This window comes from Oryza brachyantha, chromosome 11 (assembly GCF_000231095.2).
Source record: "Oryza brachyantha chromosome 11, ObraRS2, whole genome shotgun sequence".
NCBI lineage: Eukaryota > Viridiplantae > Streptophyta > Magnoliopsida > Poales > Poaceae > Oryza > Oryza brachyantha.
The window spans coordinates 12,211,538-12,225,372 of record NC_023173.2 but is presented as its reverse complement, the minus strand read 5'-3'; the positions used below and the strand labels follow the sequence as shown (position 1 = coordinate 12,225,372).

The 13,835-nt window shown below is 38.7% G+C and overlaps 1 protein-coding gene across 1 annotated transcript; it reads left to right on the top strand.

The window, feature by feature from the left end:
• The first annotated feature begins 1,858 nt into the window (after positions 1-1,858).
• LOC102716652 lies at positions 1,859-13,035 on the top strand. The gene is made up of 7 exons (XM_040528547.1): positions 1,859-2,375; positions 2,808-3,700; positions 3,950-4,474; positions 4,554-4,614; positions 5,101-5,334; positions 5,419-5,576; positions 10,012-13,035. Exons 1-7 carry the CDS (start codon positions 1,859-1,861, stop codon positions 13,033-13,035), a joined length of 5,412 nt encoding a protein of 1,803 aa, XP_040384481.1.
• The last annotated feature ends 800 nt before the right edge of the window (positions 13,036-13,835 follow it).

The window sequence follows — 13,835 nt, the reverse complement described above, 5'->3', positions numbered from 1 at the left end:
ATATCTTTCACTTTTTAAAGCTCCAACGGATGTCTAAATTGACTCTAAAACTAAATTTTGAAAATTGGATTAGAAAATATATCTTCAACAAGTTACCAAAGATATTCCTAATATTTACATATGCCTAAAATTACCCCGTATTCTAAATTTGGGACAAAAATATGAGTTACTAATACAAGTAGTTCATTTTTAGATTTTTGTTGGAGTAGTGTGTAATTTTTAATATCTAATATTTTTTAGATGAACCCAATATAAGTTTTTGCATAACAAAATATTAACATTGTCTTGAAGATGCTCTTATACTTTTGTCACGTGCCTTTTTAAATCTCGACATATCTGTAAGATCATAAGCATGATTAATATTTTCTGATCAACAATTGGCTTGCGATTTGGTTTATAAATCGAATTTGGTTTGGAAACAATTAAGGTGTTGGTGCGAGTGTGTGTAACTAATGTGAGTCAGGTTGCGATATCTGTGCTCGAAAACGGTAGGTTTGTCTCTAGTTGTGCAGGTGACTTGAGGTCAATATCGATCAATGGCGGTGGGATCGTGACTAGGCTCAAGGAGGAGCTGAGGTTCGGACGATCGAGGATGCCAGGTGACGATATTGAATACGAGTTAGCACATGGTGGAGCAACACCGTGTGGGATGGAATCGTAACGGGCTTCACATGTTGTGTGTGTAAGCGCCGGAAAAATTGGGAATTAAATCGGATCAAAACTGGATGAGAAAAGGAAAGGAATTTGCTACATGTTCGGACACTGTAGCAGCGTCGGATACTGTAGCGTCACGGCACTGTAGCACCCGGAGTACTGTAGCGCGCGGCACTGTAGCAACCGGATCGGATTACTATGGCAAACCCGGATTACTGTAGCGCGGCGGGTACTGTAGCAGTCGGACTACTGTAGCACGTTTAGACTTCTGCGGCTGTGTCTGATTTTGGCATGTTGGATTTGATTAGGAAAACTAAGAGATGAGTCATATTGGTATAAGGAGTCCTACTCCTATTTGGTGATAGACTTTTCGATATAAATAGAGACCGAGGGGTATGCCCCCGGTGTGCTTTTGAGAGACTTAGTTGTTGATTCTAGATCGACGATTTTGATAGGAGTGCTGTTGGTGCACTTTGTAAATACCAGTTGATGCAATAAAGTCAAGATCATTCAATCTACGTTTTCGGCTTTCATCTACTGGTGATTTTTTTGGATTCTGACGATCCGATCGACGTCATAGGAGTGGCGCGATTCGATGATCTGTTTGGCGGCACATGAGCGGCGCGATCAAGATAGCGGCGACACAGGAGCGACGCGATCAAGGTAGCAAGCCTGCGTCAATTTCTTCAACAGAGGCAATCCTTTATTCCGTAAAAGATTTTTGGGTTTTGTTTTTCCCTACCATTCACCCCCCTCTGGTAGGTTTGTTTGATCTTGTTCGATCCTACAAGTGGTATCAGAGCCTCGTTTTCTATTTGATCTTCGCCGATCTTTAGATTTGTTTGCCATGGCTGAAAAGTTTTCAAACAAACCTCACATATTTAATGGATCTGATTTTGGCTATTGGAAGAAAAAGATGGAATCTTATATTACATCTCAGGGTTATGATATTTGGCTTAAAGTTAATCAACCTTATGAGATTCCTGAACGCATTGATACTCCGGCTCTAAAATTAGAATTTGAAAATAATTGCAAAGCGCGCAATATTATTCTAAATGGGATTTCTCGCTCCGATTTTGATCGTGTTTCGCATCTTGCAACTGCTAATAAGATTTGGAAAGCTTTAAATGATTTTCATACTGGAACTTCAAATATCAAAGAGTTGCGAAAGGATGTTTTCAAAAAGGAGTACATAAAATTTGAGATGAAACTTGGAGAATCCTTGGATGACTATTTGGCTTGTTTCAATAAAATCCTGAGTGATCTTAGATCTGTTGATGCTTCTTATGATGTTAACTATTCTCAATCTGAGATTGCTCGTCACTTTATGAATGGCCTTGATATGAAAGTTTGGGATGTTAAAGTTACTTCAATTCAAAAGTCTATTGATATGAATGTTTTAACTTTGGATATTCTTTATACTAAATTGAAAACATATGAGATGAATATTCTTTCAAAAAGGACTGATTTGAAATCTACTGCTTTAATATCCTCATCTGGATCTTCTTCTGAGTCTATTTCTTTGGCAGCCTTTGCTGCTTTTATCGCCTTGTCCGATGATCAACTGGAAGAGATCAGTGAGGAGGACTTGGTTTTGGCCGCTAACAGAATTTCTCGAGCTGTGAGTAATATCAGGATCAGGAGAAGAGGAGGACCAATTCGATGCTTTGGATGTGGTCAACCGAATCACATCCGTTCTCAGTGCCCCAAGCTTGGAAGAGGTAAACAGGAAGAAGCTAAACCTCAAGATGCATTCAAAGATGCCGAGCAGAATAAGAAACAAATCAAGAATATGAAGATAAAGAAGTATTATCAAAAGGCGTTGGATGAAGCTTTTGCAGCTGTTCAAGAAAACAGTGACGTTGAGTTTGAAGATGATGAAGAAGAAGACAAGAGTATGAACATTGCTGGTGTTTGTCTCATGGCTAAAAGTTTTGAAGATTCTGACGATGACAACAAGGTAACTGGTCCTTCTAGTGTTGAATATTTTCAAGAAGTGATTGCTAGACTTGGTTACAAGATTTCTAAATTTGAGAAAAAAATTAGTCAACAAGAAGTTACTATTGATTCTCTTAATATTGAAAATAGTAAATTAAAATCTCTTACTTCTAATGATGATGAATGCAAATCGTGTGATGTTTTATTTGCTGAAGTGAATGCTGTAAGAGAAGTTAATCAGAATAATTGCAAAAAACTTGATGTTGTAACCAAGAAATCTAGAAAACTTGAATCCTGTCTTGCTCTTAGCTTTACAATGAATACTAGATTGGTTGATGAATTGTTTTTGGCTAAGAGAGCTTTAAACAAATGTCGAGTTGCTGTGTTTGCTAGTTCTATGTTTAACTTGATTAGCTCTAAAAGAATCAAGCAATCTAGTGCTAAACCTTGCTTGACATGTCCTGCTAATGAGATGAAACTTAAACATGCTTTGGAATGTGTTAAACAAATGGAGGAAGTTGTTAAAAGAGATGAAGTGATTTCTTGTAAAAATTGTGCTAGTTTAACTCAAGAGGTTTCTTATTTAAAAAGTTCTTTGCAAAGATTTTCTGATGGAAAAAGGAACCTCAACATGATTCTTGATCAATCTAAAGTTAGCACACACAATCGTGGTTTAGGTTTTGATCCTCATGTTCACTTTTCTAGACATCCTCCTACTGTTTTAAGTATTATTCAGAATGGTGAAATTTTGACTGAACCTAAACCTAAGACTATTGTATTTAAATCTGCTGGCCTCATGTCTTCCTTGAGTGCTTCTTCATCAAAAGTTGTGAGTGCTAAACATGTTGTGAATGCTAAACCTGCTTTTAACACTAAATCTGTTGTAAATGCCAAACCTGTCTTTAGTACTACATCGGTTGTTAATGCTAAACCTGCTATATCAACTTGTGCTTCAACTCATCGTGATAAGTATACATATTCCTTTTGTGGCAAAGATGGCCATATTGTTGGTTTCTGTTTTAGACTTGCTAGAAAGCAGAAAAAGGAACGGGAAATTGCTTTTGCAAAACAAAGATGGCAAAAATTGGCTTTTACCTCGAGGCAGGCGGTTAGACTACAGCAGTACCAGCAGTCAAACCAGTGTTATAACCCCCGTTAGAACGGTGGTAAAGTTTTGCTCAGACCGCAGGTTCCTAAGCAGTTAAACCAGCCTTGGGAGCATTTTTCTAAAAGGAAACATATTGAATTTTCTACTGGTTATGTTCCTGTTAGATCTGGTCGTGTGTCTCAGTACTGGATTCCTAAATGTTTATTATCTAACCCCAGTACTGAGACTTCGGCATCTGCTTATGCATAGGCATTTTTGGCGAGGAAGGAGAACGTGTGGATTGTGGACTCCGGTTGTTCGCGACATATGACCGGTGATAAAAGTTGGTTCTCCTCTCTCGTGAGGGCATCAAGGAAGGATTCAATCATCTTCGGTGATGCTTCTACTAGTACGATCACTGCAACTGGATCTGTCAAGGTAAGTGACAAATTTACATTGAATGATGTCGCTTTGGTTGAAAATCTAAAGTACAATTTGCTCTCCGTTTCTCAAATTGTGGATGAGAATTTTGATGTTCTGTTTAAGAAAAGTGGAAGTAAAATTTTTTATTTTTCTGGAGATGTTGTGCTTAATATTTCTCGATATGGAAGAGTTTTTAAAGCTGATTTTGAAAGTAGTATTTCTTTTGAAGTTATATGTCTTGTTGCAAAGTTTTCTAAAGATGTGATGTTCTGGCATCGCAGACTTGGACATATTGGCTTTGATCATCTAACTAGGATTAGTGGTTCAGATCTTATTCGTAGTTTGCCTAAACTTAAAAAAGATGTTGATTTGGTTTGCTCGCCATGTCGTCATGCTAAAATGGTTGTATGCTCGCATACTCCTACATTTTCTGTGATGACGGATGCACCAGGACAGCTCTTACACATGGACACTGTCGGTCCGGCTAGAGTGCAATCTGTTGGAGGAAAGTGGTATGTGTTGGTTATAGTTGATGATTTCTCTCGTTATTCTTGGGTTTTCTTTATGGTTACCAAAGATGAGGCTTTTGAACACTTTAAAAGTGTATCTTCGGTTGGCCATTCAACTTCCTGGATCTTTAAGAACCATCCGAAGCGATAATGGTGGAGAGTTTAAAAACGCTTCTTTTGAGAGGTTTTGCAATGAAAAAGGTGTTGAACATCAATTTTCGTCTCCCCGGGTTCCTCAACAAAATGGTGTGGTTGAAAGAAAAAATCGTTCTTTAGTTGAGATGGCTAGGACTATGCTTGATGAGTACAGTACACCTAGGAAATTTTGGGCTGAAGCTGTTAATACTGTATGCTATATTTCCAATCGTGTTTTCTTGAGATCAAAACTTAGAAGGACTTCTTATGAGCTTCGTTTTGGACATACACCTAAGATTTCTCATTTATGTGTTTTTGGGTGTAAGTGCTTTGTGTTAAAGTCTGGGATTTTAGATAAATTTGAATCACGCTCTCGTGATGGACTTATGTTAGGATATGCTGCCCATTCTCGAGGTTACCGTGTACTTGTTTTAGAAACTAACAAAATTGTTGAGACTTGTGAAGTCACTTTTGATGAGGCTAGTCCAGGTACTAGACCCGAAATTTCAGGTACAATATCACAGGTTCAGGGGGAGGATATATTTGTGGAGGAAAGTGATGACGAGGACGACGACGAAGTGTCGGCTGGTTAGACCGGTGGCACAATGTCAGTCAGACCGCAGGCAGAAGAGCGCTCAAACAGGCCCGGAGGATCTTCCTCATGTGCTTCAGGTGCGGATGGTGGTGGACCTCCAGAAACCTCTAGTTCGTCAGAACAGGGTACAGAACATGAAAATTCATCTGAAGCCACTGCTCCACTTCATATTCAACGACGACATCCTCCGGAACAAATAATAGGTAACTTGGATGAACGTACTACAAGGTCGAAGGTAATAACTCGTGATTTTCATGTGAATTCTGCTTTTGTTGCTAATTTTGAGCCCAAAGATATTACTCATGCCTTAACTGATGAATCGTGGATTAATGCCATGCATGAAGAACTTGAGAATTTTGAAAGAAATAAAGTTTGGTACTTAGTTAAACCTCCTGTTGGTCATAATATTATTGGAACTAAATGGGTTTTCAAAAATAAACAAAATCAGGATGGTTTAATTGTTAGAAACAAGGCTAGACTTGTGGCTCAGGGTTTTACTCAAATGGAAGGGTTGGATTATGATGAAACTTTTGCTCATGTTGCTAGAATTGAAGCAATTAGACTTTTGTTGGCTTTTGCTGCTACAAAAGGTTTTAAATTATTTCAAATGGATGTTAAAAGTGCTTTTCTAAATGGCTATATACAGGAGAAAGTTTATGTGAAACAACCACCTGGTTTTGAAAATCCTGATTTTCTAAAGCCTTGTATGGCTTGAAACAAGCACCTAGAGCATGGTATGATAGGCTTAAAAACTTTTTACTTGCTAAAGGTTTTATAATGGGAAAAATTGATAAAACTCTCTTTGTTCTTAAGCATGGTGATGATCAACTGTTCGTTCAGATTTATGTGGATGATATCATCTTTGGTTGTTCATCTCACCCTTTGGTTGTGGAGTTTGCTGAAACGATGCACAGGGAATTTGAAATGAGTATGATGGGCGAGTTGACTTATTTTTTGGGATTGCAAATTAAACAAACACCTCAAGGCACGTTTGTGCATCAAACAAAATACACCAAGGATCTTTTACGACGTTTCAAGATGGACAATTGCAAGCCGATGACTACACCTATAGGATCTGCTACTGTGTTGGATCCTGATGAAGATGGTGAAGCGGTTGATCAAAAGGAATACAGAAGTATGATAGGATCATTGCTTTATCTCACTGCTTCAAGACTGGATATACAATTTGCTGTGTGTTTGTGCGCTCGATTTTAAGCTTCTCCGAGAGCTTCACATCACCAAGCGGTTAAACGCATCATGAGGTACTTACAACACACTCTTGAATTTAGAATTTGGTATTCTACTTCATCTTCTATATGCTTGAGTGGTTATTCGGATGCGGATTTTGGAGGCTGTAGAATTGATAGGAAGAGTACCAGTGGTACATGCCATTTTCTTGGTACTTCATTGATTGCATGGTCTTCTCGAAAACAATCTAATGTTGCTCAATCAACTGCTGAATCTGAATATGTTGCTGCTGCTAGTTGTTGCTCCCAAATTTTGTGGCTTATCTCAACCTTGAGAGATTATGGTCTTACTTTTGAGAAAGTTCCTCTCTTTTGTGATAATACAAGTGCTATTAATATTGCTAAGAATCCTGTTCAACACTCACGCACTAAGCACATTGATATTCGTTTTCACTTTTTGAGGGATCACGTTGAAAAAGGAGATGTGGAATTAAAATTTGTTGATACTACATTGCAATTGGCTGATATTTTCACGAAACCTTTGGATTCTTCTCGATTTGCTTTTCTTCGTGGAGAATTGAGAGTTATTCATCCTTTTGGCATCAATTAAGGGGGAGTTTTTGGCTCCGTGTTGCATTTTCCTCTTTTGATTTTGTTTTTTGCATACATGTTTTAATTAATGCATGGTGTGTTTTAAAACCAAAAAAAAATCAAAAAAAGGAAGAGCTTTGTTTCGTGCCTTTAGTATATATTAGTACTTGCTTGCAATACTTGTTAGAGAATATGATTAGTAATCTAGCTTGTCTGCATTTTTGCTTTATACATGAGCTTTTGATATTGCTTTTAAGGGAGATAATGCATGCAACTTAAATTCTATACTTGAATTAAGTAAATATGCAATATTGATGCTAGCATATGGGTTGTTTTTAAATGCTTATATATATGCTTTATTGATTTGTTATTCCTCGATAGCTTTTTAAATTGCTCAAGAGAATAAAAAATTTCTATGAGAGAAAAAAAAATGAATACCGAATCCTTGGACAGTCTTGACGACAAGGACGTATTCGATGTGAGCAAAAATAATGGGTGCCGAATCCTTGGAAACAGTCTTGACGACAAGGACGTACCCGGAATAATTGAGAGAAAAAAATTGAGTAAAAAGGCTCAAGTAAAAAGGTTAAAAATTCTCTTGGTAATTTTGTGCTAGAGCTAATTTGAGAAAGAATGATAAATACAATGGGTATATATGTACAATATTTATTTTTCAATCTATGTGCTTGTACCGATGTTGCATTATAACTCTTTGAAATCATGAATTCTTAATGTTGACTTGATCTTAATTGTCATATCTCAAGTTCATGGTTTTACTTTAGTGCATGCTTGTTAGTTAGCTAGTCACTTTTTCTACCTTGTTATTGTAATACAAGTTCTTGAGTTACTATTGGTACATTGCAAAGCTCTCCGAGAAAAAATGAAAATAAAAAACCTTCATTGATGAATTCATTGTCAAAAGGGGAAGAACAAGGTAACAAAAAAAATTGTGCATAATTGTCATACTCAAAGGATTTTCTTTCTTTTCAAAAGTGAGAGATTTTTGCATTGCATGCTTTTTGGAGTTACTTCAAAAAACAACAAAACAAATTTTGAAGTGTTTGCCAATGTGCTCATCAAGGGGGAGATTGTAAGATCATAAGCATGATTAATATTTTCTGATCAACAATTGGCTTGCGATTTGGTTTATAAATCGAATTTGGTTTGGAAACAATTAAGGTGTTGGTGCGAGTGTGTGTAACTAATGTGAGTCAGGTTGCGATATCTGTGCTCGAAAACGGTAGGTTTGTCTCTAGTTGTGCAGGTGACTTGAGGTCAATATCGATCAATGGCGGTGGGATCGTGACTAGGCTCAAGGAGGAGCTGAGGTTCGGACGATCGAGGATGCCAGGTGACGATATTGAATACGAGTTAGCACATGGTGGAGCAACACCGTGTGGGATGGAATCGTAACGGGCTTCACATGTTGTGTGTGTAAGCGCCGGAAAAATTGGGAATTAAATCGGATCAAAACTGGATGAGAAAAGGAAAGGAATTTGCTACATGTTCGGACACTGTAGCAGCGTCGGATACTGTAGCGTCACGGCACTGTAGCACCCGGAGTACTGCAGCGCGCGGCACTGTAGCAACCGGATCGGATTACTGTGGCAAACCCGGATTACTGTAGCGCGGCGGGTACTGTAGCAGTCGGACTACTGTAGCACGTTTAGACTTCTGCGGCTGTGTCTGATTTTGGCATGTTGGATTTGATTAGGAAAACTAAGAGATGAGTCATATTGGTATAAGGAGTCCTACTCCTATTTGGTGATAGACTTTTCGATATAAATAGAGACCGAGGGGTATGCCCCCGGTGTGCTTTTGAGAGACTTAGTTGTTGATTCTAGATCGACGATTTTGATAGGAGTGCTGTTGGTGCACTTTGTAAATACCAGTTGATGCAATAAAGTCAAGATCATTCAATCTACGTTTTCGGCTTTCATCTACTGGTGATTTTTTTGGATTCTGACGATCCGATCGACGTCATAGGAGTGGCGCGATTCGATGATCTGTTTGGCGGCACATGAGCGGCGCGATCAAGGTAACAAGCCTGCGTCAATTTCTTCGATAGAGGTAATTCTTTATTCCGTAAAAGATTTTTGGGTTTTGTTTTTGCCTACCATTCACCTCCCTCTGGTAGGTTTGTTTGATCTTGTTCGATCCTCCAATATCTATTCACTACTTTACTCAAATCTAACCCAACAATTACCAGAAAATAAAGTCTTTACGGAACAAACAACAAAAAATAAAGATGAAGCCTGTTTAGACTACCGAAGTACTCTCTCTCTGATTTTTTTAACGCCGTTGATTTTTTTATATACGTTTGACCCTTCATCTTATTAAAAAATTTATATAATTATTGATTATTTTATTATGATTTGATTTATTACTAAAATAACTTTAAGTATGATTTATAATTTTGTATATTTGAATTAATTTTTTGAATAAGACGAAGTATCAAATATAAATCAAAATCTAACAGCGTGAAAGAAAGGAACGGGAGGAAGTATGCGAGTTAAAATTCATCTATTTCAATAAAAAGTTTAAACTCCAAATAACTTTTTCGATAGGAGGAGTTACAACTTCCTACATCAGAAAAATACGGGAAAAATCCGAAGTAATTCCTGAAGAGCGAAAATGTTACGGATTAGACGCTTAACTGCAGCGACACGACGCCTCATAATTACTCCTACTTATATATATATATATTTTTATAAGTAAAACAAAGAAAGAGAAAGAGAAAAGAGAGGGAGGGAAAGCCCAAAAGTCCCCGCGAACTGCTCCCCCCATGTTGCCGTCGCCTTCGCCTTCGCCTTCGCCGCCGCGGGAGCACGTGGAGAGGATCCGCCGCGAGAGGTTCTTCATGGACATGCACCAGGCGGTGAACTACCTCAGCCAGGAAATCTACTCCAAGGACGTCCACTTCCTCATGGAGCTCATCCAAGTAATTACTTTCCTGAAATCCTACTGTTTCTCACAAAGATAAGGCAGCTTTCTGTCCGAGAAGATAATTGTGATCCAAAATGCAGCGCAATAAGTGAGATATCCATGGAGAGTGAAAAGAATTACCAAGTGAGGAAGAACATACATGCTGAGTCATACACGCTCCATTTGTCAGCTCAAGAGAATACTCAACATGAAGAGTGTGGATATTACATGTGGAGGCAAAAGTTCCGAGTCAAACCGGAGAATAGAGTGGATAAACGTGCTGATATAGATGAGTATGTGATCACACTGGCCTTCCCACATGGCCAGCGTCTAGCCCGGGGGAAACGGATTTTGCCAGGTGTCTATGCTTTTCTTCCTACTGAGATTTTAACAAACTTCCCTTTCATCATTCAGGCTGATTTCCTCCTTGCATCCTCAAGAGAGACAATACTTGTTGATAGCATGTGGAACAAGGGAATTCTTGAGTGTGTTCCGAGCGCTTTCCTGAATGCATTTGTAGCACTTGTGAAGTCGAGAGCTGATTATCCAGCAATGTCACTGCCATCCATGTTCAACTTCCTACCAGTGCATCCTTCACATGTACCATTTCTAGAGCCACTTAGGTGTGTCATCAAAGAAAAGGTTCTTGCTGAGGATATTATGCCATGTGAGTCTTATACTCTGCAGAAGATGTTTTGCAAACCAGGTGAAGTTGGGCGGCTCAAGCCAGACTTCTGGGCTATCCTCAGGAAAGCACAAGAAGCTGGAGTGGATTTGAAGAATCTATCAGCTCATGGAACCTACATTGTTAGTTGTCATTTTGATAAGAGTATATACGACAATGTGTTTTCATTTCTGGATGTAAAAGGTGTGAGTGCCGAATGGTATGCGAAATGCATTGAAGGGTCCAATCTTGCCGATGAGCTACCTGAAGACCTTTATATTGAACTTCTACATTTTGTGGCAACAAATTGGGACAGTCTTTTGAGTGCAAGAATGAAATCTATTCCCTTACTGAAGTATGTTGACAGTTATGGTGTTTCCTCTTTCTGGAGCATATCAAGAGCTGGTCAGTCTAGTGACAGACTATGCATCTCTCAGAAGTTCATACAATGGCTCGTCAACTGGAACCAGGAGTTTCCCTCTTGCAAACAGTTTTTTCTTCCCCTCAGTACACACAGAGCTCTGTTTAAGTTCTCTAAGTACGATTTTTTGGTAAACTGGCTTCGGAACTGTGTGAACGTGCAGGTTGTCTCTGTCTATAGCTATGGACTTAACATTGCTAAATCTTTGGACTCTGACCGCAGATCTATAGTCGCATTCGCCCACTTCTTATACCATTCATTTAAGATTAGCCACATAGAGAATAAATACTTTCTGATAGAGCTGTGCCGTTCCATGCCGATCATTAACATCTATGGGAAGGTGGTGAAGACAAAAAACATTGTTCTTGTTCCTGCTAAGGGCAGCAAATGGGTCAGGTTAATGGGCACCAACCCATGGAAGGATGAGAAATACACAGTATTGGCAGCAGACTACATGTCTTCGGCTAATTTTGCCAGGAACACCACACCTGATGGCCAGCTCTTGAAATTCTTGACAGAGCACCTGCCGGTCTTAGATGTACCATCTGTAGACCCTCCAGATGCAAGCTTCCCTACAGTCTCATCGCCATTAACCGTTGATAATGCATTATTGCTCTTGGAGTGGCTACAGAATCTCAAGTCTCGTGGAGTAAAACTGCCAGCCAAGTTTGTGGATTGTATCAGTAAGGGAAATTGGCTGATGACATCTGCTGACTACAGATCACCTAGCGAATCGTTTATGTCCAGTGCAGAGTGGACAGGTCTTCTGCAAATTGGATCTTCGTTTGTTGACATACCAATCATTGATCAGCAATTCTACCAAAACAAGCTGCGTCTGTATAATGAGGAACTCAAAGCAATTGGGGTGAGATTTGAATTTAATGAGGCATCCGTGTACATTGGTAGTCACCTGATGTCCATTGCTGAAAGCAATATGCTAACCAGAGATAATGTGTATTCACTGCTTCAGCTGATTCGGTTTCTGCAAGAGAGCAATCTGCCTACAGGTGCTCTCGTTGACAGTGTGAGTAGCGGAGAATGGATGAAGAGTACTCTTGGCTATAGATCTCCAGCTAATTGCATTATCTACGACTCAGACTGGGCAGTGGCATCATGTATCAGTATCCTACCATTTCTTGATGTACAGTTCTATGGAGAAAACATCCTTGACTATCAACCAGAGCTTGAGTTGCTTGGTGTTCTTGTTGGATTTGAAGATGACTATATAGTTGTGATTGATAACTTTGAGTTCAGTTCCAATGCTATTTCTTCAGAGGCAACTGTACTAATCCTGAAATGTCTCCGTTATGTGAGCCCATGTGATGATTTCATAACTAAACTCAAGGATATAAAATGGATAAAGACTAATGTAGGATTTTGTGTTCCAAGTAAATCATTTCTCATTGAGCCTGAATGGGAGTGCCTTCTGAAGGTCTTTGATGAAGTACCCTTAATTGATCTGGGGTTCTATGGGGGTGTCATCAGTCTATACAAAGAAGAGCTGAAGAAGACTGGGTTGATTGCAGGACACATGGAGGCTTCAAATGCTCTAGCTGATCTTTTCAAGCAGATGGTGTCAAAATCATCGCTCACCAAAGCAAATGTCCTTGCATTGCTTGCATCCTATCGACAATTGAAGTCACATGAGCCATCTCCCATGAAGCTTTTCAACTGCTTGCGTGACGAGAAGTGGCTGCACACATCACATGGATTCAGGAGCCCATCAGATGCTATTCTCTTTGATGAGTCATGGTGGTTGTTATCTCCCATTGCAAGCTTACCCTTCATAGATGATGGGGACTCCTGCTATGGCTTACCCATCCACTACCGTTATTTTGCTATCAATGATGGGTATTTTCGTCATTTGGCTAACTCCTTAATTCTTTCTTGGGAAGCTAGGACTTGATTGTTTTAGGGACATAGGGACTACGTTGTTATCTGCATAGATGAATGATATTGAATTAATAAAATTTGTTGATTTATGAATTCATGTTATGTCCTCTCTCTCCCAAAAAACTACATTTTAGCATATATTACATATTTATAACAAAAGCTATAAAGACTAAAATATCTTTCACTTTTTAAAGCTCCAACGGATGTCTAAATTGACTCTAAAACTAAATTTTGAAAATTGGATTAGAAAATATATCTTCAACAAGTTACCAAAGATATTCCTAATATTTACATATGCCTAAAATTACCCCGTATTCTAAATTTGGGACAAAAATATGAGTTACTAATACAAGTAGTTCATTTTTAGATTTTTGTTGGAGTAGTGTGTAATTTTTAATATCTAATATTTTTTAGATGAACCCAATATAAGTTTTTGCATAACAAAATATTAACATTGTCTTGAAGATGCTCTTATACTTTTGTCACGTGCCTTTTTAAATCTCGACATATCTGTAAGATCATAAGCATGATTAATATTTTCTGATCAACAATTGGCTTGCGATTTGGTTTATAAATCGAATTTGGTTTGGAAACAATTAAGGTGTTGGTGCGAGTGTGTGTAACTAATGTGAGTCAGGTTGCGATATCTGTGCTCGAAAACGGTAGGTTTGTCTCTAGTTGTGCAGGTGACTTGAGGTCAATATCGATCAATGGCGGTGGGATCGTGACTAGGCTCAAGGAGGAGCTGAGGTTCGGACGATCGAGGATGCCAGGTGACGATATTGAATACGAGTTAGCACATGGTGGAGCAAC